The sequence below is a fragment of the Pseudochaenichthys georgianus genome, unplaced genomic scaffold (genome assembly GCF_902827115.2).
Source record: "Pseudochaenichthys georgianus unplaced genomic scaffold, fPseGeo1.2 scaffold_720_arrow_ctg1, whole genome shotgun sequence".
Lineage (NCBI taxonomy): Eukaryota > Metazoa > Chordata > Actinopteri > Perciformes > Channichthyidae > Pseudochaenichthys > Pseudochaenichthys georgianus.
In genome coordinates, this window is record NW_027263273.1 from 1 (window position 1) to 24,317 (window position 24,317).

General features: G+C 40.7%; 1 protein-coding gene and 1 long non-coding RNA gene across 3 annotated transcripts; both read left to right on the forward strand.

Moving 5' to 3' along the window:
• Nucleotides 1-5: 5 nt before the first annotated feature.
• On the forward strand, nucleotides 6-2,401 carry LOC117444066 (uncharacterized). 2 transcript variants are annotated; one of them, XR_004551742.2, is made up of 3 exons: nucleotides 6-70; nucleotides 2,133-2,225; nucleotides 2,311-2,401. It is a non-coding gene; the product is annotated as an uncharacterized lncRNA (long non-coding RNA). The 2 variants fall into 2 exon arrangements; XR_011643026.1 differs by lacking the exon at nucleotides 6-70 and adding an exon at nucleotides 186-359.
• Nucleotides 2,402-3,919: 1,518 nt separating this feature from the next.
• LOC117444065 (interferon regulatory factor 2-like) lies at nucleotides 3,920-23,136 on the forward strand. The gene is made up of 7 exons (XM_034079780.1): nucleotides 3,920-3,953; nucleotides 4,493-4,669; nucleotides 4,809-4,858; nucleotides 15,649-15,715; nucleotides 17,858-18,046; nucleotides 19,480-19,505; nucleotides 22,661-23,136. Exons 1-7 carry the CDS (start codon nucleotides 3,920-3,922, stop codon nucleotides 22,934-22,936), a joined length of 819 nt encoding a protein of 272 aa, XP_033935671.1. The 3' UTR covers nucleotides 22,937-23,136.
• The last annotated feature ends 1,181 nt before the right edge of the window (nucleotides 23,137-24,317 follow it).

Sequence of the window (24,317 nt, forward strand, 5' to 3'; positions counted from 1 at the left end):
AACATCTTATTTCCGCATGTTAACGCTACTGACTTCCCGCAGGACGACATGACGGCTGCCGGCCCCCTGTGTAAGTGAAGTGGTACTGTAGTTTTTCTCTCTCTGCCGTTTGTTGACGAGGTATGGGATTTATTTTCACTTTTGACACGCATGTTTTGGGGTCAGCACGCTGGCAGATAGCAGACCAACAGAGCACTGTTAACTCTTGACTTAACGCCACTGCCAAATCCAACTTTAATACCTAACAAACCTGCTGCTAACACTTACCTAAAGTCAAATATCATATATAATATGGCAATTACTAACACTTGCTAACATGAATCAAAAGGACACTTGGTTGCAAATGTCATATTTTAAAGGTATTTTGGTTTGTATTTAGTTATGCGAGTAAAATTATGTGACCAAATGTATGTTGCATTCAGGACTTTGTGCATGTGTTAGTAAATCAGAGATGTTTTTTTTAAATACACTACAGCTAGTCGTGTTAAGGAACTTAGTACTTTTACTCAAGGACTGTACTTAAGCTCTATTTTGAGGTACTTTACTTGAGTATTTCCATTATGCTTCTTTGAACTTCTAATCCGCTACAATTCAGAGGTAAATATTGCACTTCTACTCAACTACAGTCAAAGGTAAATATTGTACTTATACTCTACTACATCATCATGTAGTACATTTACTTACTTTGCAGATATATATTAATGATAAACAATCATCAACACTGAATAAATTCACAAGTATACCTTAAGTAAATATACAAAAGTATTACCATCAAAATATACTTGAGTAATATTTTGATGGTAGGACTACTACTTAAGTGCAAATTTGACTACTTCTTCGACCTTTGAATACATCTAAAGTGTCATGTACTGCAACTTACACGTGCTTTAGTTGACATTTAGGAAATGAAATGTGTAATTCATATACTGTATATTTATACATGTATAAGCAGGGCAAGTCATGTGGGAACACTCTTCAAAATCATATTTGAACTTAAAATAATAATAATTACATTTGCAAGCTACTGGTGCATAGCTTGAACAAAATAGTACTAAATATCACTAATTGTGCACTCAAAAACATGTTTCCGCAATCTAACTATTTACCTAACACATTTAAATACCATAACATACACTATTTGAACTATTTCATGTTTTAACAGGGTTTACCCCTGTGGTCCAGAATGAATGTCTCTGATTGAAGACAGTTAACCTGTCTCTACTGTACGGTGGATGTTCAAACCCCTGCGGTTATTAACGGCTAATGCGTATTATTTGACGCGGTGCCATGTCACCCTGTTGTGGAGCTCAGTCTCACGTCAGGAGGCTCAGTGCACCGTGTGCACCAGGGAGTGTCAGCTCACTGCCGGACTTTGAACACATCACTCTGCAGGGAACATAACTGCGCTCTTAAATCAAATTTTTCATAATTTGCTCCCAAATAAACATGCCATATTTATTAATCTTTTAGTTCTTTCTCTGGTCCCTTTTGTCTCATCTTCTAAAATATGTTATTTACTATGTTTTCTTTTCAGACGGTATGTGGCTGTGGTTTTGATAGTGCAAGTTGACTGTCATGAACTTGGCAGGAGTCTTATCTTTACAACCGCAGATAAAAGGAACTCAACTCTCTCCTTCATTTTGCTCACAGAGGCGGTACACACACATGTTTTCTATTGCTGTAATAATAACAACCGTTCCTTAGGGTCCGTACAAAGTCGTCAAAGTTTGGAAAATACTTTATCTTTTCTGACCATTTACATGAACACAAATCTATATGACACACTACAGGAAAGAGAAAACCATGAAAAGCATAAGGCTGCTGCTTTAATAAAAAATGTCTACTCTTCAGCAAGGAAAATAGGCCTTTACAATAGTCAAACAAGTCAAATACGGAAGAGGCAAAGATGATTACGTAATTAAAGGGGTTAGAAACTTTGTGTCGACGGTGTCTTCCACACATGTTGCCCATACCTGTGTCTTAAAGGCTGGTGCAGTGGGATTTTTGTTGTGTTATAGTCCCTTGACTACAGAAGTCCCCACGAGATGACAATCTTATTTGACCTTTTCACAAAGAAACAAAAAACTGGCTCCAACATACCAGTTTATGTGTCAATGTGTGTGTGCTCGCAGGAGACGATGCCCACAGAGAGAATGAGGATGCGGCCGTGGCTGGAGGAACAGATCGACTCCTGCCAGATACCGGGACTCAAATGGGTCCACAAAGTAAGTATACACTTTCACACACACAAAGAAACACACACACTTTTATATTATAGTTCAATAGCTGACAGAATGTAAATGTGTGTAGGAAAAGCGGATATTCCAGATCCCGTGGATGCATGCAGCGCGTCACGGCTGGGACCTGGAGAAAGACGCTCCGCTCTTCATGAGATGGGCCATACACACCTGTAACACACACACACACACACACACACACACCACACACACACACACACCTGTAACACACACACACACACACACACACACACTGTGCTTCTCCTTTTCAGTGGTTGACATGGTCATACGGCTAGACACCACACCAGTTCTGTCTAAAATCAGTGAAACCTTTAATTTGCGGGACATTTGTAAGAAAGAAATCACAATGATCACGTGTCTCAATCAGTAGGGACACAGAACGTGATTTGATTCGCCACATTAGAAGGATTGATCATTTATAATTCACATCAAGTCTCTAGAATATTCTTTGTATGTCTCTTCTGCTTCATTATACCCACCCGGGTAGTTTGAATTATTTTACCTTTACCAAATATTGCGCTTGGTGTGTTTGGGATATGGCGCCACGATGCGACTGGGATACACATTTGTATCAATTGTGCAGCCCTAAAATGTCCGTCATTAACTAAACAAACAAACATCAGTTGCGCAAATTGCGCCATTTATGTGACAGACAAAAGAGTATGTGACAGACAAGAATAGTCAATTCTAATGTCTAATGGGGAGAAAGAGATGTCCTGTATGGGTTGATTGTGCGTTGATCAACAGATCAACATTACCAACAGGTAATGCCACAGGGTTCCGGTGGGCATGTAAACAAATGCATAATACTGCACTATACTTTGCTGCCTCACCCGGTTGCATAGCGACGCTTATTGTTTAGGTGTCTTTTAATAAGCAGGTAGTCCTATCATTAGCTAGAACTAATTAGATCTGATCGATATGGACATAAACGCGAGTGAAGTCTAATCTGACGGGAGAGAGAGATCAGCTGCTGCTGACAAGTCGACACGCAGCTCTGCATGATCACCTGCAGCGGTGAGCGGACAACACACACTTTAATGACCTCTCAAACTACCGTAACTAGCTATAGATATGTTTAGTTTTACTGTCGGGTCACTCATTACTGGATCCGCGAGCTGCATGATACTGACGGGCTGTCAGGAGAGGGAGAGCGCTCTGTTTATTATTCCCGTGTTATTGTAAATTACTGTTCACTTTTGAATAATGTAGGTAATCGACTGCTCTAATTAGTTTGTTTAATATCGAATCATATCAATTTGTTTTAAAGCACAATAAATAACAAAGAAGACCTTTGACCGGCACTTTTCTCATTTTGTCCGGAAGATTTAAACTTTAACGGACATGTTGACCGGCGAAAAATATTCTAAAGGGAACTCTGGGCGGTAGTGTGTATTCGTCATTCAAAAGAGGCAACAACCGGAAGACAGAGAAGAAGAACAGACTGCGTGATCTAAACAAACAACAAATAGCGTGCGCGTTCCATTTTCACTCGTCCATCGAAAACGTGTTTCGTGCGGTACTGGAGCTATCAGCCATTGGAGTGTTGCTTATGGAAGACATTCTCAAGCAACCGTTTCGCTTCTCATGCACTGATTCGCTAGCTGAAGAGCCAATCAGAGTGATTTCTTTGTCCGACTGCCTGTGGCCGACGCACGGCCATGAAAGGCCAAATAAGGCGTGTCACGGCCGACGGTGCGGGACACACCAAATTTGAGTTTGGGTGACAGGGCACGCTTCGTCGTCCGACTAACGAAAACGGCCGATTTTGGCCTGGTGTGTCAGGGCCTTAACAGCAACCGCTCTGTCACCCTGCAGAAATATCAGTGGGGAATATTCAGCTCTACACTTCAGAAAGGAAGCTAAAATCTCCTACAGTACTTAAAGCTATCAGCTGGAGACTGTTGGTGATATTATACTCACTAGCCATATTTAGTCTGCTGAACAATAAGTGAACTGATTCTATCAAGTGTATTCATTTACTGCTGAGCAACAAAAAGCTCTGGTCATACCATGTTATCAAACTAAATAAGAGTGTGATAGTTTATTTAAGGTGATTGTTTGAGGTGTCTTCCTCCACAATCGGCCATCACAAAAAAAGTACATTCCTCTAATTTTCTGTATTTCTTTGCAAAACAGTAGAAGAATGCAAGCTGGATAATATCTAAATAAAATGAGACATGAATAATTATATACCTGGGAAAATATGGTAAGTTCTCTGTGTTTGTGTGCAGGTAAATATCAGATCGGCATAGACCGCCCTGACCCGAAGACGTGGAAGGCGAACTTCCGCTGCGCCATGAACAGTCTGCCGGACATCGAGGAGGTGAAGGACAAAAGCATCAAGAAGGGAACCAACGCATTCAGAGTGTACAAGATGCTCTCCTCCTCCGAGAGGATGATGAAGAAAGGTGAGCACAATCACTTTTCTAGATTTGATCTGTTTCTCCTATAAACTTGTTCATAATTCTATATTTATTGAATCAATACTCTTTCCATTTATATTGTGGCTCAGTTACTGAACGTTTTTATTCTTTCTGTATATTTAAGTGGAAAAGAAGAAGACCGACAAGGAGGGGAAGCCAAAAAGGAGTAAAGAGGTACATGAACACAACATTTGAGAGAGAGAGATCTAGATGTTTTTTATTTTAAAGAAAATTCAGATTGAACATGGTAAAAAAACTGTAAATTATAGTGTCCGTCCAAAAAATATGTTGTACTTCTAGTGAAAACTAACCTTGGATGATGGGTTAGTAGACTAAAAGCTTTAGGATACCAAAGTACAACATATAATAAGTACCCTGTATCAAGATTGATGCAAAACAAGTGATATTTGACCTTTTTAGACAGATTTAGCAAAAGAAAACCTCTTCTGGGGCCATTTGGGTGGATTTTCCATATCTCTGGCCCCCCTTGCTGGATTTTGACATGTGCCATGTCTTTCTAACCGTCAGAGCCAATGGAATCGAGGGGAACTACCACATAGTCCTTATTTGGTAATGTGTGTGTGTTAGACTGCTGCATAGCCAAGACCGGAAGCAGCAGCCACTCTGGTGGCTACCATTAGCAGCTAACTTTTGCTCTCCGATTTTTACATAAAAATGGAATTATGGATTATAAATGAAAACATTTTTTTATACAGAGACGTTAAAAACCTATGGATTAACCGATTCAGCCGCGTATTTTCTCGGTTTAATGCCATTGAACACGTCTTTTGATCAGATTGACAGCTACGGTGAGACGATCTCCCTAGAAGCTCCGTAAAGGTACGTGTTGTGATGTCTGTGTTTGCTTCCCCTGTCGCGAGTTCGGATCACTCAGTGATGATACTATATACCTAAATAATCTGTGGAACCTCAGCTTTAATCGGATATCTTGTATGTGCAGCTACGATAAGTAATAAGGGTACTTTTATCTTGAGTTCTGTGCCAATGTCCGTTAGCATTTTTCGCTAAAGGGTCATTTAGATGCTGGTATAACACATTAATAGGTTCTTAAATATTAAGATCCCCTGACACAGTGTCGTGAAAAAAAAAACAGAGTCCCCGCCGACGGGGACCTTGGGGCTTAACAGGTTAAATCATCTCAGAAGTTTTGGGTTTTGTTCTTCGTGTTGACCCAAACCCATAAGACAATAGCAGTAAAAGTATAGCTGGAAGTCATCCAGCTGCCTTCATTGACACTCCAGTCTGCCTCATAATTATCCATCTTCCCTCCTCAAGAAAAGGAAGGGGAAAAACAGCTTTGACCTGGGTAGAAAACAGCACTTGCATTCTGGGTTAACAGCCTACAGTCGACCACTAGGTCTTAGAGTCTTGTCTATCATTTTTTAACTTCTTGAAACCATCAAATGTTGTTTGTGTTGTGTTTTTACTTACCCGCAATTTCCTAAGCACACAACAAACATCTGCAACATTGTTCAGCCATGGTGCTGAAGCCAATCAGATCCCAACTTTGAGCAATACATTTAATCATACGTCTTAGCAGAACCCAATCAAGAGATATATATATATAGATAGATAGATAGATTCAACTTATGTACAGGTACCATGTAACAAAACGGTTTCTCTGCATTTGACCCATCCTAGTGTTAGGAGCAGTGGGCTGCCATTATGTACGGCGCCCGGGGAGCAGTCTAGGGAACGGTGACTTGCTCAGGGACACCTCGGTAGCACTTGGTCTTTCCGGGACTTGAACTGGTGACCTTCCAGTTGCCAAGCCAAGTCCCTATGGACTTCGCCACCACCTCCCTTGCTGACCATGAGCTTGACCATGTGGGAAAAAAGTGTTTTAGGTGACAAGTTTAATTTGCCCTCTGGATCATATGAGGGTTAAAAGATTCATGTGACAAGAATCAAAAGACATCTGAAACCAATGTCTCACAGAAGAAATAATAAACCCATTATACCCCTCCTGGAAACATTGTCCTCCAAACCATACAGATCATGTTTTCCAAATAAGATACTTCAGAGTACCCATCTTCACATACAATGTTATTTCAAAGTCCTATGACTCATCAGGAAAACTTTCTCCTGTCAAAAAGAATCAGCAATGTTAAAAATCAAGTTACATAGTCATCAAGCCATGCAGGGATCATGCAGAGTCATACAAAGTTCATGCATCATGTCTCACGATGGTTAAACTAATATGGCATAGTCAGAAAACCATTGCCAAATCACCTTTTTCGTTTGGTGGGTCAGTGTTACTGTAACAGTCAGGTATTGACAAATCAATTCACATTCATTCAGTCTTTGCAAAGTCTAAGTCAGTCTCGAGATCTCATGTCCTATAGTAGTGCACTTTGATATTCTACCAGCTGGAGTTTTTAATCAGTGACATCATTGTGTTGATGTCAAACAATGCAACAAAGTTTTCCCCGTGTTAGCAGCACAATTTTCTTCAGATGTTAAACAAACAAATGATCAATACACTTTATTAATGTACTGCCCCAAGGAAACACAAAGCCTGACAAATGTTCATGCAAGGCATTCCTAAGTGAACCTGCGGATAACGGCCTTTTTAATTAATATTCCAATTTAATGAATAACAATAATCATTTTATCAATTTGTTTACCCTTAGAAGTGAACATACCTCATAATGTTTCATCAGTATGTTAAACTAAGCTTTAGCCAAATCGATCATTATCACTGTTACAGATTTAACTGGTGATTGAACAAACAAAGCCTTTTTTGTTTACGACATGCAGACCACTAACACATTTTTCCATGTTCAGCATCAGCCTTCCTTACTCTAAAATTACGTTTTTAAATAGGAATATTAGAAATGGAACAAATATTCAATCTTCAGAAATGTTCTTAACAAATGGAGAGTAATGCCATCTCTCCATCTAGGAAATAGCCAACATGTTTAAAAAATGTCAGATATATAAAAATAAGCCTAAATACTCCTTTACTATCAAAGTCGAAATCTAGACCTAAGGTGAACAGTTTTGGTAATGGACAATTTAATCTAAAAACAAAACAAAATTGGACTTGTGTCTTTGCCATTTGTTCTTCAAAATACATTCGTAAATAATTTGTGAAGTTATCACAATATAACTAACCCTCTCTAGGATATCAAATCCGTTCATCTTTAACCAGATACTATTTCCCTATTTATTTTTAGTTCATGATGACAATGGTATAACGACCACACGTTTTACCCATAGCTAGTTTATATGTCAAGATTATTATGTGTGACATAATAATCAGATGTATATGCTAAACAAAGATATTAAACTTTAATCTTTTCAGTATTCAAGACTATCGTTAAACAAGCAGCGTCTTTTCTTAAACACTAAGCATAATGTTCTCCACCACCCTCTGGAAAACTCTTGCACAGTTATGCTGTCAAATCATTGCATAATTTCTTCAGAATCTGACCAGTCTGAGACAAGCCTGTCTCAAGATCTTGTCATGAGAACAGTCAGTGATTTGTTGTCCTCATACTTGCCAACCTTGAGACCTCAGAAATCGGGAGCATTTCAAAACCACCGCGGTGGGGGGTGCTAGTGGATCGCCGGAGCTGTATTAGATTAACATTAACATGCTTATTGTAGTTGTAAGTGCAATGCTTTGCGGCCAGTAGCACCGTCCTTGATGGAGCATAGTGTGGGCTGGACCTGTATTTTACAGGAAAGGAGTGAGCAGAGGGTAGAGTTGTCGATTCTTGTTCTGTTTTCTGTGACTATCTTCCTCACCCTCTTTCAGTTGCGCGCGCAACTAAAGAGACGTGCTACCATGGAAACCAAACAATTGTGTAGCTATATTAAAGTCCGAGTGGAAACAGTCTTGAGTAAATGTCATTTGGTCAGAAATCGGGAGAAATGCGGGAGAAATATGACCCCGGGAGGAAACCGGGAGAGGGCAATGAAATCGGGAGTCTCCCGCGAAAATCGGGAGGGTTGGCAAGTATGGTTGTCCTCTGCAGCTGTAGTCAGTTGGATCAAGGAAACTCTTGTGGCACTGGGATGTCCAGAGGGGTGGAACCTCTGGATCAATGTGGTACAATCAGCAGACACACGTTGTCCTCTGCACAGTAAGAATCCCCAAAAACTGCAGTTCCTCTTCACACCACTGTTGCCTTGACAATGTCGCACAAGCAAAATGTCAACCTCCTCAGAGATGCGTTCTTTGCACACTTCTTCTGTTTCTGTAGTGAGCAACATTTCACCAACACACTGATTCAGAGTACACCAAAGGTGGTGTATAGCTATCCAATGTTGCTGTAATCACAGCAAATCAGCTACTAGAGAAAAACTCAATTTAAATCTCTCCCCCAACGGGTTATAAAATGAAATGGCTGAGTGTCTATATGGTCAGGAATGCTGAAACATGTGAATGTTAAAACAAACGAACCAGATTCTTTACTTCATTAAAAGTAGTAAAACTACATTGTAAAATCTCTTTGTCTAGTTAACGTCCTGCTTTAAAGTTTTAGTCAGGAAAATAAAATAAACATCATCTTTAAAATCTTCTTTAAATTTGAAAACCAAAAAGGTCTTCATTCTCCTTTACTTCAGTTCTAAGTCAAAATGAGCAAACAAGGAAACCCTCCTAACCACTATAGATTCATATTTTATCTTCTTGCTTATTCTATCCATTTTCAAATTGTTTATCTAAGTTTTGTGTTACAAGCATGGTTAGGTTGTAACAGGATACAAAAACTAACTGTATTCAGCGCTATATTTGAAAAAACAAGTAATCTAATTTCAGTTAATGAAAATACTTTTGGAACCCTTAAAGGAATTATTGATGGAGAAGTTTCCTCACTAAATGTAATCTTCATTACTAAAGCTAAAACCAAAATAAATCATCCCGGAACAGTTTTCTTTCCTTATCACTCAATTGTTTCAATAAAAACAAAAAAAAGGCATTGTGAAAACTCCCACTCTTGAGAACATCTCAACACTTTATTCCATCTAAGCATGAATGTTTATGACAGACACGCCCTATTAATCCAAACCGGTCTATAATGGTATAAATTGTGAACTTTCTTAATATTAATTGTAAATTCAACGTTTGTTCTCTTTAGAATAAAGATAGGATAGTTGCAGCTGAAACTGGTTAATAGCAACTTTCTAGATAAGCATGTTGTTCTTATATCTAGTAAATATATTTTTATTTTATGTTACTCATAAAACAGTAAACCATAGGAACATTTTCCTGAATAGTAGTATATATAAGTATATAACCTTTACTCTCTCTAGACTCTTCAACATTACATTGCATTTAGCTGACGCTTTTATCCAAAGCGACTTACAATAAGTGCGTGTCGACCAACAAAATACAAACTTGAAGAAACAGAATCATATACAGCAGTGTTTCTCAAACTTTTTCATACCAAGGATCAATTAAAAAACACTCGCAGACACCTAACTCCACAAATGTCCAAAAAAACACATCGTTTTTCGAGAACTGATTACAAATCGCCTGAAAATGGGACAAACAAGTGGCAACATGTGTGACGAAGGTGTTGCCCTGGGCTATATCATGCAATTGAAACTTAAGCTAGCTCCATTGCGGAGATATTCCCGCGAGAATGCGGAAAAGTTAAATAGATTAATTTATTTCAAATGTGAAATTTTACCAATATACTCACGGACCACTAGGGGGCGCTCATGGACCACCATTGGTCCGCGGACCACACTTTGAGAAGCACTGCACAGCATACTCACCGGACATGTCACCCATTGAGCATGTTTGGGATGCTCTGGATTGGCGTATACGACAGCGTGTTCCAGCAACTTCGCACAGCCATTGAAGAGGAGTGGACCAACATTCCACAGGCCACAATCAACAACCTGATCAACTCTATGCGAAGGAGATGTGTTGCACTGCGTGAGGGAAATGGTGGTCACACCAGATACTGACTGGTTTTCGGACCCCCCCAGACCCCCCCAATGAATAAAAACTGCACGTTTCAGAGTGGCCTTTTATTGTGGCCAGCCTAAGGCACACCTGTACAATAATCATGCTGTCTAACCAGCATCTTGATATGCCACACCTGTGAGGTGGGATGGATTATCTCGGCAAAGGAGAAGTGCTCACTATCACAGATTTTTTCAGATTTGTGAACAATATTTGAGAGAAATGGTTATTTTGTGTATATAGAAAATGTTTTAGATCTTTGATGAAGTATCTCATGAAAAATGGGAGCAAAAACAAAAGTGTTGCATTTATATTTTTGTTCAGTGTAAGTACATCAGGTTTCATAGAGCTAAAACATTTCAAGTGCTACTCAACTGGCTTTAGATAAGCCAGTCCTTTATTAGTATATAGGTGCTTTGTTAATAATTCTATCGCTCGAAGTGGAGTCGAAAGAGATGAGTTTTCAGTCTGCCCCGGAAGATGTGCAAGCTGTCTGCTGTCCTGATTTCAATGGGGAGCTCATTCCACCATTTTGGAGCCAGGATAACAAACCCACGTGTTTTTGCTGATGGGAACTTGGGTCCCCCTCGCAGTGCGGGTGCAGCGAGCTGTTTGGCTGATGCAGAGCGGAGTGCACGTGCTGGGGTGTACAGTTTAACCATGTCCTGGATGTAGGAAGGGCAAGATCCATTCGCAGCATGGTACGCAAGTACCATTGTCTTGAAGTGGATTCTAGCAGTTACCAGAAGCCAGTGAAGGGAGCGGAGGAGCGGCATGGTGTGGGAGAATTTAGGAAGGTTGAAGACCAGGCGAGCCGCTGTATTCTGGATGAGCTGCAGAGGTCGGATGGCACATACAGGTAGACCAGCCAGGAGGGAGTTGCAGTAGTCTAGGCGTGAGATGACGAGAGCCTGGGCCAGAACCTGCGTTGCTTTCTGGGTCAGCTGGGGACGTATCCTCCGGATGTTGTAAAGCGTGTATGTGCAGCAGCGGACAGTTTGTTATCTAGGGTCACACCCAGATTCCTTGCAGTCTGAGTCGGGGAAACAATAGAGGTGCCGATGTTGATTGTTAGGTCAAGAGTGGGACAATCTTTTCCCAGAAGGAAAAGCAGTTCAGTCTTGTTGAGCTTGAGGTGGTGAGCAAACATCCACTGGGAGATGTCCGCTAGACAAGCAGAGATGCGTGCGACGACCTGGGTCTCTGAGCGGGGAAAGGACAGAATTAATTGGGTGTCGTCAGCGTAGCAGTGGTATGAAAAACCATGCGGGCTAACGACAGATCCGAGCGAGTTTGTGTACAGGGAGAAGAGGAGGGGACCAAGAACAGAGCCCTGAGACAAGGGTTGGACTCGGACCCTCTCCAAGTTACCCTGTAGGTACGGTCTTTGAGGTATGAGGTGAGGAGGGAAAGTACAGACCCTGAAACTCCAAGTTCTTGGAGAGTGCGAAGGAGGATCTGATGATTCACCGTGTCGAATGCAGCAGACGGGTCCAGAAAGATGATGACAGAGGAGAGGGAGGCTGCTTTGGCAGTGTGCAGTTCCTCAGAGACAGCAAGGAGGGCAGTTTCTGTTGAGTGACCTGCCTTGAAACCAGACTGGTGCGGATCCAGAAGGTTGTTCTGATGGAGATAATAGGAGAGTTGTTTAAAGACAGCGCGTTCAAGTGTTTTAGACAGGAACGGGAGGAGAGAGACAGGCCTGTAGTTTATAACATTGGACGGGTTGAGAGTGGGTTTCTTTAGGAGAGGGTTTACTCTTGCCTCCTTGAGAGTGTTTGGAAAGTGACCAGAAGTTAGAGAAGTGTTGATTAAATGGGAGAGAAACGGTAGAATATCAGGAGCGATCGTTTGAAGGGATAGGGTCCAGAGGACAGGTGGTCCTCTGGACGGGCAGAGATAATGAGGGTAAGAACCTCACTTGGAGAGAGAGGGGAAAAGGAGGTCAGTGTGTGGGTGAAAGGAAGATCTGGTGACCCAGCGGTGAGTAATGGTGGGTCAGAAAAAGAAGAGCGAATATCATCAACCTTTTTTTTCAAAGTGGTTAACAAAGTCGCTTAACAGAAGAGAGGAGGGGGAAGGGGCTTTGGGAGGGTCCAAGAGGGTGGAGAAGATGGAAAATAGTTTTTTGGGATTGGAGTAGGAAGATTGGATCTTATCTTGAAAGAAAGTGCTTTTTGCCTGAGAGATCGAAGCAGAGAAAGAGGAGAGGAGAGCCTGATAGGTTAGGAGGTCATCATGGTGTTTCGATTTCCACCGTTTCCGCTCTGCTGCCCGAAGGATGGTTCTATTAGCACGCAGTGCGTCATTTAGCCAGGGAGCAGGAGGGGGCTGCCGAGATGTGAGAGGACAGAGAGAGTCCAGAGAGGATGAGAGAGTAGAGAGGAGAGTTTCTGCAGCAGAGTTTGGAGGCAGAAGTTGGAACGAGTCAGAGGAAGGGAGGGCTGAGAGCACCGATGAGGCAAGGGGAGAGGGAACGAAGGTTGCGGCGGACAGGTGCAGAATGAGAAGAGATTAGTTCGTTATGTTTGGAAAGGGGTAGAGAGAATGAAATGAAGAAGTGATCGGAGGTGTGGAGCGGGTTTACAGAGAGGTTAGAAGTAGAGCAGTTCCTTGAGAATATGAGATCAAGGACATTGCCAGCTTTATGAGTTGGTGGGGATGGAGACAGTGAGAAAGCAAAGGTGGTTAAAAGAGATGTTAGTTCAGATATCTTCCCTGTCTGGAGGTTGAAGTACAGCGGGAGGGCCAGTTTCAGGGATGTGTGAGAGGAGATGATCCAATTCCTCCAAGAAGGCGCCTGGTGGACGGTAGAGAACAACAATGGTTAATTTTATAGGATGGGTTGCTATGACGGCATGGAATACAATTCAAAACGTCTTACTTCTCCTCTCTCTCTAGACTCTTCAAAACATCTCACTTTTAGGTGAAAATAAAAAACTAAATATTTTTATTTCAATATAGCTACTTCATATACTCAGTAAATCTCGTTTTACTTTCCCTTAATGTTACTGTATGTAATATAATGTTTTTCCTTGAAATATAATTAAGTACAATTCTTAGTTAATGACAAATACCATGAACTTCAGATCACTCATTGATCTTTCACTCCTTATTTTTAAACTCACTCCTTCTTTCAGGCATCAGAGAAAAGAGCAAACAGACACACTGCTGCTCTCACGGCTGATACAACAAAGGGTCTCCTCTTCTACAGAATCGGAAAAAGGGGGAAATACTTTCAGACAAATACAGACACACCCCGGCTGGAGCTCTCAGCCTTTTCAGGAGAAGGGGGCTTCTTTGAACAATTAACAACAAACTATGGTATACCAAAACATTTAGCGCTTTATCACAGACTCTACATTATATTACGGCCTGACAAAACATGGAAAACTCCACTTTTGTATATAGTGAATTCACAGAGTCTCCAGGCAAGTTTTATCTTTTTAACTCCCTGAACTCAGATCGGGCTTATTAATCTCTTAATTACCGAACGGACCGGATGTGCACTTGGCTCGAAGCAAATCATATCCCCTCAGCCAAATGAATCTCTGAACCTTAAGACAATCATTAGGATCTTCTCAGGCAGAATTCACGACTACAAGGTCAGATACAGTGATTCCTCCAGCATTACATGTATATCGGCTAACAAAGATCATATCCCCTCAGTCAAACCTTTAGCTTCTCAGGCAGACTACGAGGTCAGATACAGTACAAACATTGATCAACATAAAAGGAGACCAACAAACAAAACAAACAACCATCAAACAGAACAGTCAACAAACAGATTTCAGCCATAGCTGTGCCTCAAATCCACTCCTCTGCTTTTTTTTTTTTTCAATTTTGAAAAATAACCAATACAACTTCAAAAGTCAATTTCATTCCAAATACGTTCTGCTTACTGTGAGTCAGTATTTCTTCTGTGGAAGTCTCAAGTCTGGTTTCTTCTTCTTCCTTGAGATTTACCACAGCCGTCTCAGGGCTGCCTGGCCAAGGGAGTTGAGACCCACAGAGAAGGAACACAGCAACCTCCAGCATGGGCATCTCGGCACCTCCAAAATGTTGTGGCGATCCAGCACTCACACAACGGGGAGGAATCAATAAAACACAAACACAGATATAGCTGATCTGTAATTATTATTTAGTTGTTGCAACAAACAAACAATAATGGGAAGTACATCACCTGCTGCCACAGCAGCCAATCACGTAAATGCCCCCCGACGGTAGCAACAATCGTACAGCATATATAGCCACACATTTTCCCTAAGCATGTTTAACGCACACACATTTTATCATGCAGCCTACCACACAAATGTCACATGTTTTCTCTCTGAAAGCTATACTTGTATATGTTTAAATGTCATCGTCTCATGACATCTTTAGGAGTAGTTAACTAACAAAGGTTAACTATTTTTATAACCTAAGGCCTTCTCTGAACTTCCTCTACTCTCGGTGTCAGCTCACTTAAAATGAATACATCTATTGATAACTCAGAACGACCATTGTCTCTCTAACTGTGTGTCCCAACTCAATAACACCCATCATATGGAATACCATGTGATCTTTAATACATATCAGAAATACGCTGTATTAAACATTCTGCTATAACAAACGGACCAAATTGTAAATATAAGTGAGAAATGCTTAATTCCAAGCAACATTTAACAACATTTACAGAACAGAGCTTATTTCATATTTGACAAGTTTCTTCAGCACATTCTGGTCAGTTCAGTTTCTGTGTTTACATGCCTGAAATGCTTCATGGCGTTAGCGGGAATAAGCTGTTTATATTGTTACAGCTGAATACTTGAGCATAAGCTGACTAACGTTCAATTACTCCAGCCCTGCACTCGTATATAAGTTTCTCAACTTCTCAGTTAGAAGTTATTCTGTAAAGGATACTATCTTCCAACGGGCTTGTAAAAATGAACTTTAAAGGTTTTAACTACATGTTTTTGCTTTCTATGTGCTAACACAGGTCTATTCTTAATCTTAGTCTCCTCTTCCACTCTGTCCCCAGCAGGCAGGTTCTCCGTCTCCGATCAAGCAGGAAGCACTAGAGTTCACAGTGATCGACAGCGTCTCAGGTACCACACTACTGTCTTCTTTACTCATATTTCGTGGCTTCTTTTTTGTTATTTGATTTTTTTTACTATCTTTCAATAGTATTTAAAGCTGGTATTTGTGCAAAGCTTCATGTAAAGATCAGGCAACGCTAATATTATATGAATTATAGAATATCAATGAAGTGGTGGCCAATTAGGATGGTTACCAATTGGTATGATCCAAACATTTCCCAAAAATCAACATTTATTTAAAGAAAAAGGTAGATTTCCATGTAGAATATTTTTGTTCTCAACACTCATAAGATAAAATACTAACTGACTCATTAAGAGGAACTGTTATAACAAATGGACTAATGAGAATGTGAGATTTTCTTTTTGTTATAGAGGCGAAATTCCCGCCCATCTACTTCCGACCCATGGGACCTTATTTCGGAAAATGTCAATGGGGAGAGAAAACGTATCTTTCGATCCCGTTTGAATTGTGCCACGAATTACACATCTTAAAAAAAATCATTTCCATGTCAAAAAATCACAGTTTGTCGTAAAACTGTTGAAATATAAGACTGAAAAATCCTGCATGCTGGCTCTTAAGGAACCGACTAACTCCCCTTTTGTCTATGTACAGCTCTCAACATGCCCAGACTTGTAGTGATTTTCACCTCTTTTAATACTTTTCGCCTCATTCTGAAAGAAAAGAAGTGAAATGTGCCAACGTGACGGCCGTCTTGGTGTGTGGTGCGGGACGGGAGATGTAGTTCATTGAGGCGGTTTCACACAAAAAAAAGTGTTACTTCACAGTTTTACGACACATTTTAATTTTTTTGACTTGCAAAATTATCTTTTCAAATCAAATCAAATCTAATTTTATTTGTAGAGCACATTTGAAAACGATTTTGGTCGAGCCAAAGTGCTGTACATGTAATTTAAACGCATAAAAACACATTACATCACAATAAATCACAACAGATAAAAACAACAAATTGCCAAACATCATATGTGGCACAATTCAAACGGAATCGAAAGATAATCTTTCTCTCCCCATTGACTTCAATACATAATTTTTCCGAAATAATGTCCCATGGAGGTCCCCGGAAAGGGAGAGACTTCGCCTCTCTATAAATGGCTGCATTGTTGGCATCTACATAAACAATTTTGTTTTGAAAAATGCAAGAACAAACCTACACTTAACACCAACAAAGCCAAAACCAAAGAACATTAACAGGCATTGACATAAAAAAGAAGCAGCAGGGTCAGTCACAACTTTGGGAATGAACCAAATATACCTACTTTCTGTTACCCTCCTAGTTATAACACTTTACCAGTCCTCTGTCATGTATAGTGCTATTTGAAGAGTACCTCTTAGCAAGTGATGATCTTTCCAATGGCAAAATGGATCCAAAATCTATTTTCAAACCATGCTAAAATGTAATCATTTAAAAAATGTAGTCGGATCTTTCTTCAATCCTTATTGGTTGGTGTTTTCTCTGCTGTTCCACTTGCCTCACAGAATGGTTACACATTCAAAAAGCAGCCTAGCAGCAATCTAACAGCATCATGTATTACATTAATTTATCCAAGATAACACAATCTATTATTTCAGGGTCGAGACTGGTCATAAAATATGACAACAGACATTGAAAGCTTAATTTAAAAACCACAATAGAAGCTTCGAAAGTAAAGAAAAAAGACTTTCAGTCGATCTGTTGATTATCTAGCTCAGTAACTATCTCCTGCCACAGAACATACAGTAACTGCTGACTGTTTTCGTATACTAGTTAGAAGAATTTAAGAATTATTATCATGAAGAAGATACATTTACTATGGAACAAAGGGACACTATATTTATCGTTTTTTCCTTTTTTTTGCATTATTATTGCTTGTTATTATTGCTTGTAATTGATGTTAACAGTACTCTTTCCCTTTTTTTTAAGGAACTTTTCTATCAACATAAATAAAAAATGGAAAGATAACCATTGGTTACTTTTTCAAGTAACTGCAATACATTTAAAGGAGGTCAAAGCAGTTTTATGACTTCATGAATATGTATTAACTACACTTTGATTTTCAAGGCGTACGAATATCTCTTTATCTCGCATCACTGTGAAGATTTGTAACCAGATTTTCCACACACTTGAGTCATTTTAATCAATAATTTATTCACAGCACGACAGTGGTTTCAGCCTTTCCGTCCAATCACACCCAGCGAGTGCTCGGTAGGAGACCATGTGATCACCAGCGAGCAGCTACCGTTCGTCTGTCAGACCATCGAGGTGACCACTGAGAACGAGGAGCAGACCGTAAGCTCCTCCCACTCGTACCCGCTGCAAATCTCTCCTGTGTCCTCATGCTGCGGTGAGACTACACACACACACACACACACACACACACACACACACACACACACACACACACACACACACACACACACACACACACACACACACACACACACACACACACACACACACACACACACACACACACACACACACACACACACACATATACACACACATACATACACATACATACACACACACACACTTTACAACAATTTGTGATAAGAAAGAGCATAAATGTGCTAGTTAAATGAGAGTAATCTTGTAGAAAGATATGCATAACCAGAGTTTTGACCACAGTTACCATTTAAAGGCACAGAGGTTACAATCTTACAAAGAGGAATCTTTCTAGGTCACGGTTAATGATGTTTGTTACAACACACAGCTTAATCTGGCTGACATGCACTAATCACTTCCTGTTCTGTGGTGTGGATGAGTAGAGTTCCAGGTTGAGTCGATCAATTGACCATCCCAGTTTAATGTATGTAACCACGCATCGACGTAGCCCCAGCATCATGGATGTATAAGGATAACTTCGCTCAAGTTATCTCATGTCTACTGTAGCTTGGGAGGGAAAACAATATTGGCTGCTAAATTTGATAAATGAAGTTTTATTTATCAGACTACAAAGAATTAGCAACTCCTCCCTGCGGTCCCTCTACATTCCTCCACTTCCTGCCGCTGAGAGACAAATTCATTGGGGGGGGGGGCGCGGTTGACTGTCTGACTGAACCTACCCGCACCTTCTGTAGTAACTCGTAATGCGGAAGTGGGCGTGACTATAAACTGTCTTCGAAAAAACGATAGACACCACTGGTTCAGCTCGTCACTGCTTTTTTTAAATGTGTTTTTGGTTAGACGTCTGAAAAAAGGTACATAAGTATCATAAACATGTGTTTGTCACAGACCTTGCAATATAAAATCCAATGGAAGAATCCCATTGCTTTTTGTCAATAAAGCTAGTGCGATGCTAGCTTCTGACGGGGAACTGAAGCCCCCCTCTACCCTCTCTTTAAAACTACCACACACCCTTTTTTGGCATTTGAAAGGGTTAGTTCAGGATTCCCCAAAGTGGTTGGTTAATGTCAACGCTTGATTGGCTTTCAGTTCCCCATAGTTAGTCATTAGCACCCTGAGATCTGGTTGTGTATCCACCTTTCTTCTTATCCAACCAGTGAGCTCTATCAGTTTACAGTTATAATCATGCCATCAGTTTTTCTTTGTCTCTACCACTTTCTTATGTTTCTCCATCGCTACCATGGCCTGTAGAGTCAGGGTTCAATATCAAATCATATTTTTCTTTAACATGTACTTTTATTTAATTGTGTGCAAATGTTATGTATGCAAACTCTTCATTTTGTATCTGTAACTATGTGACTTTTTTACAAAGATCTACCTTAAAACAAATGTTTTAACTGCATTTCTGTATATTTGTTTTTTGTACAGGCAGCGACACGGACAGTGACACAGAGGTGAGTCTCCCATTATACTGTACACAGGAGAGAGTGTTGAATGAATTATGAACTGCTCTGATCTGCAGATAAACAGGTTTTTACCTGTTTCATAGCTACTGCTGTGTGTGTGTGTGTGTGTGTGTGTGTGTGTGTGTGTGTGTGTGTGTGTGTGTGTGTGTGTGTGTGTGTGTGTGTGTGTGTGTGGTGTGTGTGTGTGTGTGTGTGTGTGTGTGTGTGGTGTGTGTGTGTGTGTGTGTGTGGTGTGTGTGTGTGTGTGTGTGTGTGTGTGTGTGTGTTGTGTGTGTGTGTGTGTGTGTGTGTGTGTGTGTGTGTGTGTGTGTGTGTGTGTGTGTGTGTGTGTGTGTGTGTGTGTGTGTGTGTGTGTGTGTGTGTGTGTGTGTGTGGTGTGTGTGTGTGTGTGTGTGTGTGTGTGTGTGTGTGTGTGTGTGTGTGTGTGTGTGTGTGTGTGTGTGTGTGTGTGTGTGTGTGTGTGTGTGTGTACTATGTTGCGCGCCCCTGAGCAACCGGGAGGGCCTTGTCAGGAACTGTCAAACATTAACAGTTTGATCTGAGGTTGGCCTTTTGTAGTACTTGTACCCACAGTAACACACACACGCTACCTCTTATCAGTGGTAAGAGAACAGACAGAGAGTACAAAGGAAAGTAGAAACTTTCCCTCACATTCAGATTATTTTCTGTAATAAAAGGTGTCGGTGATGAATGCATCTATTTGATATAATAGATGTAATGTTTATATTTTTACACATACAAAGCAACTGAAGCCATGAGAGGCAGTGAGGAAAAAACAAATCTGGTGAGCCATTACCTAAATCTGATTCAAATAGTTTTTTGGAATGCTGTGTTTAAGACTAGTGTTAATTTCGTCAGCTATTTTTTATTTAGTTTTAGTCTTAGTCCTGTGTTAAATTTTCTTTTTAGTTTTAGTCATATTTAGTCACCTTCATCCTGTTTTTATTTAGTCAAGTTTTAGTCGATTAAAAGTCTGAGCATTTTAGTCTTATTTTAGTCAACTAAAACAGTAAACAGTTTAGTCAAGATTTAGTCGACTAAAAGTCTGAGCATTTTAGTCTTATTTTAGTCAAAGAAAACTAATTATTTTAGTCTACTTTTTGTCAATGAAAACTGTTGAGTCTTTTTTAGTCATCAGATTATATAGAAGTAGTCTAGCCAAAACCAATAATTTGTCATTTTACTCAACCGTATTTCACAATAAGATTATATCTTGTCCTTATTTGATGAAAAACACAGGTTGAATGATTAAGAAAGCAGCTTTGCAGAGAATATCTGGTCAGGTTTGTGGTGTTTGTACCAGCTGTGTAATGGCCACATTGCTTCCCTTCTGATAAAACAATGCATTCGCTTTTTTCTCCGCCTCATTGTAGCGAAAATGGGCCCAAATATCACGTCATTTCTTTCTCTCAAGCAGTGTTGGCTTTAGACTTTTTCGTTGTCAATAATTTTGATGCAGGATCGTAACATTTCCGTCATAATCCATTATAATGTGCACAATTTATCAATCACTTGCGCTGACGGGGGGGTATTCGGTTAACGCGAGTGCAACCACTACTCCCAAGCCCTGTTGTTACCATTTTGTTTTCTGTTAAATAAGGTTAGTTAAGGCCCTGACACACCAACCCGATTTTGGGAGTCAGAGGCCGTCAGAGGCTGTCGGGCATTCGCGGCGCCGTAGTCAGGTTGGTGTGTCCCGCACCGTCGACCGTGACACGCCTTATTTGAACTGCCAGACCCGATGCATGGCCGATTCAACATGTTGAATCGGCCATGCATCGGGTCTGGTAGTCGGACCAAATAATCACTCTGATTGGCTGTTCAGCTAGCAAATCAGTGCATGAGAAGCGAAGCGGAAGTGAGGGACGTAAACAAACGATTTAAGAAGGCACACACAGACTGCTATTCATTTTCATCTCATCATGGCGATCTGGAATGATGCAAACGAAGACGTGCTCATCACCTTGATCCAGGAGAGGCCAGCTCTGTATGATATTACGGAGAAAATATACTCTTCTTCTTCTCTGTCTTCCGGTTGTTGCCTCTTTTGAATGACGAATACACACTACCGCCGCCTGCTGGTAAGGAGAGTTATTGCCACTCATGCACTGAAGTCGGTGCGGTGTGTTCCCGTGCGACACATGGCCAAAACGCAGGAGAACACGGCCAGGCAACAGCCGACTTCAGCGTCAGCTAGTCCTCTGGTGACTGCTTGGTGTGTCAGGGCCTTTAGACCATGAGTTAGACCCGAGTCTTCCTGACAGTTCATATTTTGCCGCTGCCCGGTGTAATTCAAATCTACCGCCGCGGCGGCACAGACACACAGCTGCTGCCCAGCCGCAGCACCGGAAATGGAACTGCTGGGAGAAAAACTGACTATCAGAAATGTAACGTTATCTTTGATAATATTTCGTCTCCCTCATTTTCCGTCAACGAAAATAAAGAGAGATTTTGGCATAGTTTTTATTTAGTAAACTACATTTTCGTCTCGTAACTTTTCGTCAATGATATTGCATGATGCTTTGTTAGTTATTGTTTACTGCCGTCGGGTGCCGTCTCGTCATCGTCTCGTTTCGTCATGGAAAAAAAGGTCGTTGACGAACATATTTCGTCATAGTTTTAGTCAACTAAATTAACACTATTTAAGACTTACGGTACCCAAAAAACTTCCGTTAGGAGAAACAAGCTGCAGTTTCAAAAGCAATTCAAATAAAACAACACAAATGTGCCAAAAACACATGCACATGAAGCGTTCTGTATTTGCAGCGTTTCATTTATCCAGCACCTTTAACACATGTAACATTATTTCTTAACACACAATATATGTATCTTGTAGTTCAAACTAAGTCGTGGCCATAATGAGTATTGCAACAACACCTGTTTTACTAAAGTGACATTTAAGGATTTAAAAAATAAGAATTATAATGGCAAAAACCGTTTTTCACCTCTTCTGAAATCATATATATATAAAGGAGAGGAAACAAATAAATCACAGAACTGGGAAATGGATGTCCAGAAAAAAAAGAAAAAAATCTCACTTCTGCATTCAACATGCGTCAGGAATTAGCCACAGCCTTTGTGCCCTGCTTGTGTTTTGCTTATGCTCCTCTTCTTCTTCTTCTCTCTTTTTTTTCTTGTCCTAGGGGCTCAGTGTAGTCTGGAGGCAGGACTACAACACATCAGTTCTCAGGGTTCCCTCATGTTCTCTCCCCGGCATGGCCACCTTCGTCACCGCGAGCAAGCCCAACTTCAGGGTCACCAGCACGCGAGACCCCACCCCCCTCATCAGCTACCACACCGGGGAAGTAGATGGCTGGACGGCAGCTTACAGCCAGAACTCTGAGTCTGCAGCGACCGGCCTCACACACGAGATGCGCGCCAGTGTCATAATGAAAACCTCGGACGTGAACAGCTCCTGACCTCTGACCCCGGATGAGGGAGCATCATCACAGCTTCCAGGGCATAGGAATGACACCGAGTAGGAAAAGCAGCGCCGAGCCAAAACGGGACGAGGTTCAAAACCTTTGATTCTTTTGTAGCTTCTCTGAATTCTCATTTTAAGAGGAGGAACTGCTGACTGGTGGTAAAAAGTACCCACAAAAATACCATTTGTATAATACTCACGTGGTAATTAAATTAGAATTAACAACACCAAAACTACACTTGTTTACACTCTCACACATCATGGTGCGAATAATTCATCTCTCATTTATCCCGTTGAATGCTCACTACAAAAACCTCCATTCTCTGTAAAACCTTCTTGTTTTACACTTGCACAGTCTCACACTTTTGTGCTTCGTGAGCCCAAAGTGTCCTTAGTCCATCGTGTTTGTGCTAACACTTTAGCACACATAATGTCAAATGGAAGAAATTAGTAACTTTTATCCAATGAAAGAAAATGAACTTAAAGTTGTGAGGATGCCATAATGTTTTTAATTGCACAACCTAGTAGATGAGTGCGTTTTTATCAGTGTTTCCTTAAGGTTAAAACCTTCACCTTCACCTACTCTGCTAGGATTTTAGCCGTGCACAGTTTCAACTCAAACTGATGTGTCTTCAATTGGGACAATTCCCTTGATGCACTGCCATGTCTACACTATGAACCACTTCATAGCAGTGTGTGAAATTTAGACCAGAGTTGTCTCACAAATCACACACCGCTGCGCTAGTATACAGACATACAAATTAGCGGTAGCTTCTTTTCCAAACTAATATATTCGTATGCTATTAAAGCCTGAAAAAAAACCAGTTTAACTTTTTTCATTGTTAGTGCTATGTTTAACGCGGCACAACAATCGCTGCTGGTTTGCGTTGCTTCCGATACGTTGCCGAGATGGCGATCGTTGAGTGTTAGAAGTGTCCAGCGTTCCACAAAAAATGTTGACCGTTATGAGAGCGCCCTCCAGGCACTCGCATTTTCCCATACATTGCTTTCGAACACATTTTATGCACTCAAACAGCAAGTTAAAGAATTTAAGAACAAGAACATTTTGCTAATAGTTGAACACAGGATGTTTGTTTATGTATTACAGTTAACAAATCTCACTCACATTTAGCCACACTTCCTAAGACTCCTCACAATACAGAGAACAAATCACCTGCCCTCTCAAACAGTTTACGCTCCAGGCAGATCGCACTACTTGGAAGTAAGAAACGTGTTCATACCAAAGCAATGAACACTTCCTAGGAATTCATCTCTCAGTTGGCAAACCAGCTCTACCACAGAAAGCTGCTGAAAGAATCAAAGGCATGTTGTTATCAAGACTGACGAACATTGTGAAGCCCTGATTGGCCCCGCAG

What these genes read in the sequence shown, in the direction of transcription:
- LOC117444065 (XM_034079780.1), top strand. Translation starts at nt 3,920, where the DNA reads ATGAAAGGCCAAATAAGGCGTGTCACGGCCGACG. An exon ending in AAGGCGTGTCACGGCCGACG is followed by an intron (nt 3,954 to 4,492) that starts GTGCGGGACACA and finishes GTTTGTGTGCAG; the next exon opens with GTAAATATCAGATCGGCATA. An exon ending in AGTGATCGACAGCGTCTCAG is followed by an intron (nt 15,716 to 17,857) that starts GTACCACACTAC and finishes ATTTATTCACAG; the next exon opens with CACGACAGTGGTTTCAGCCT.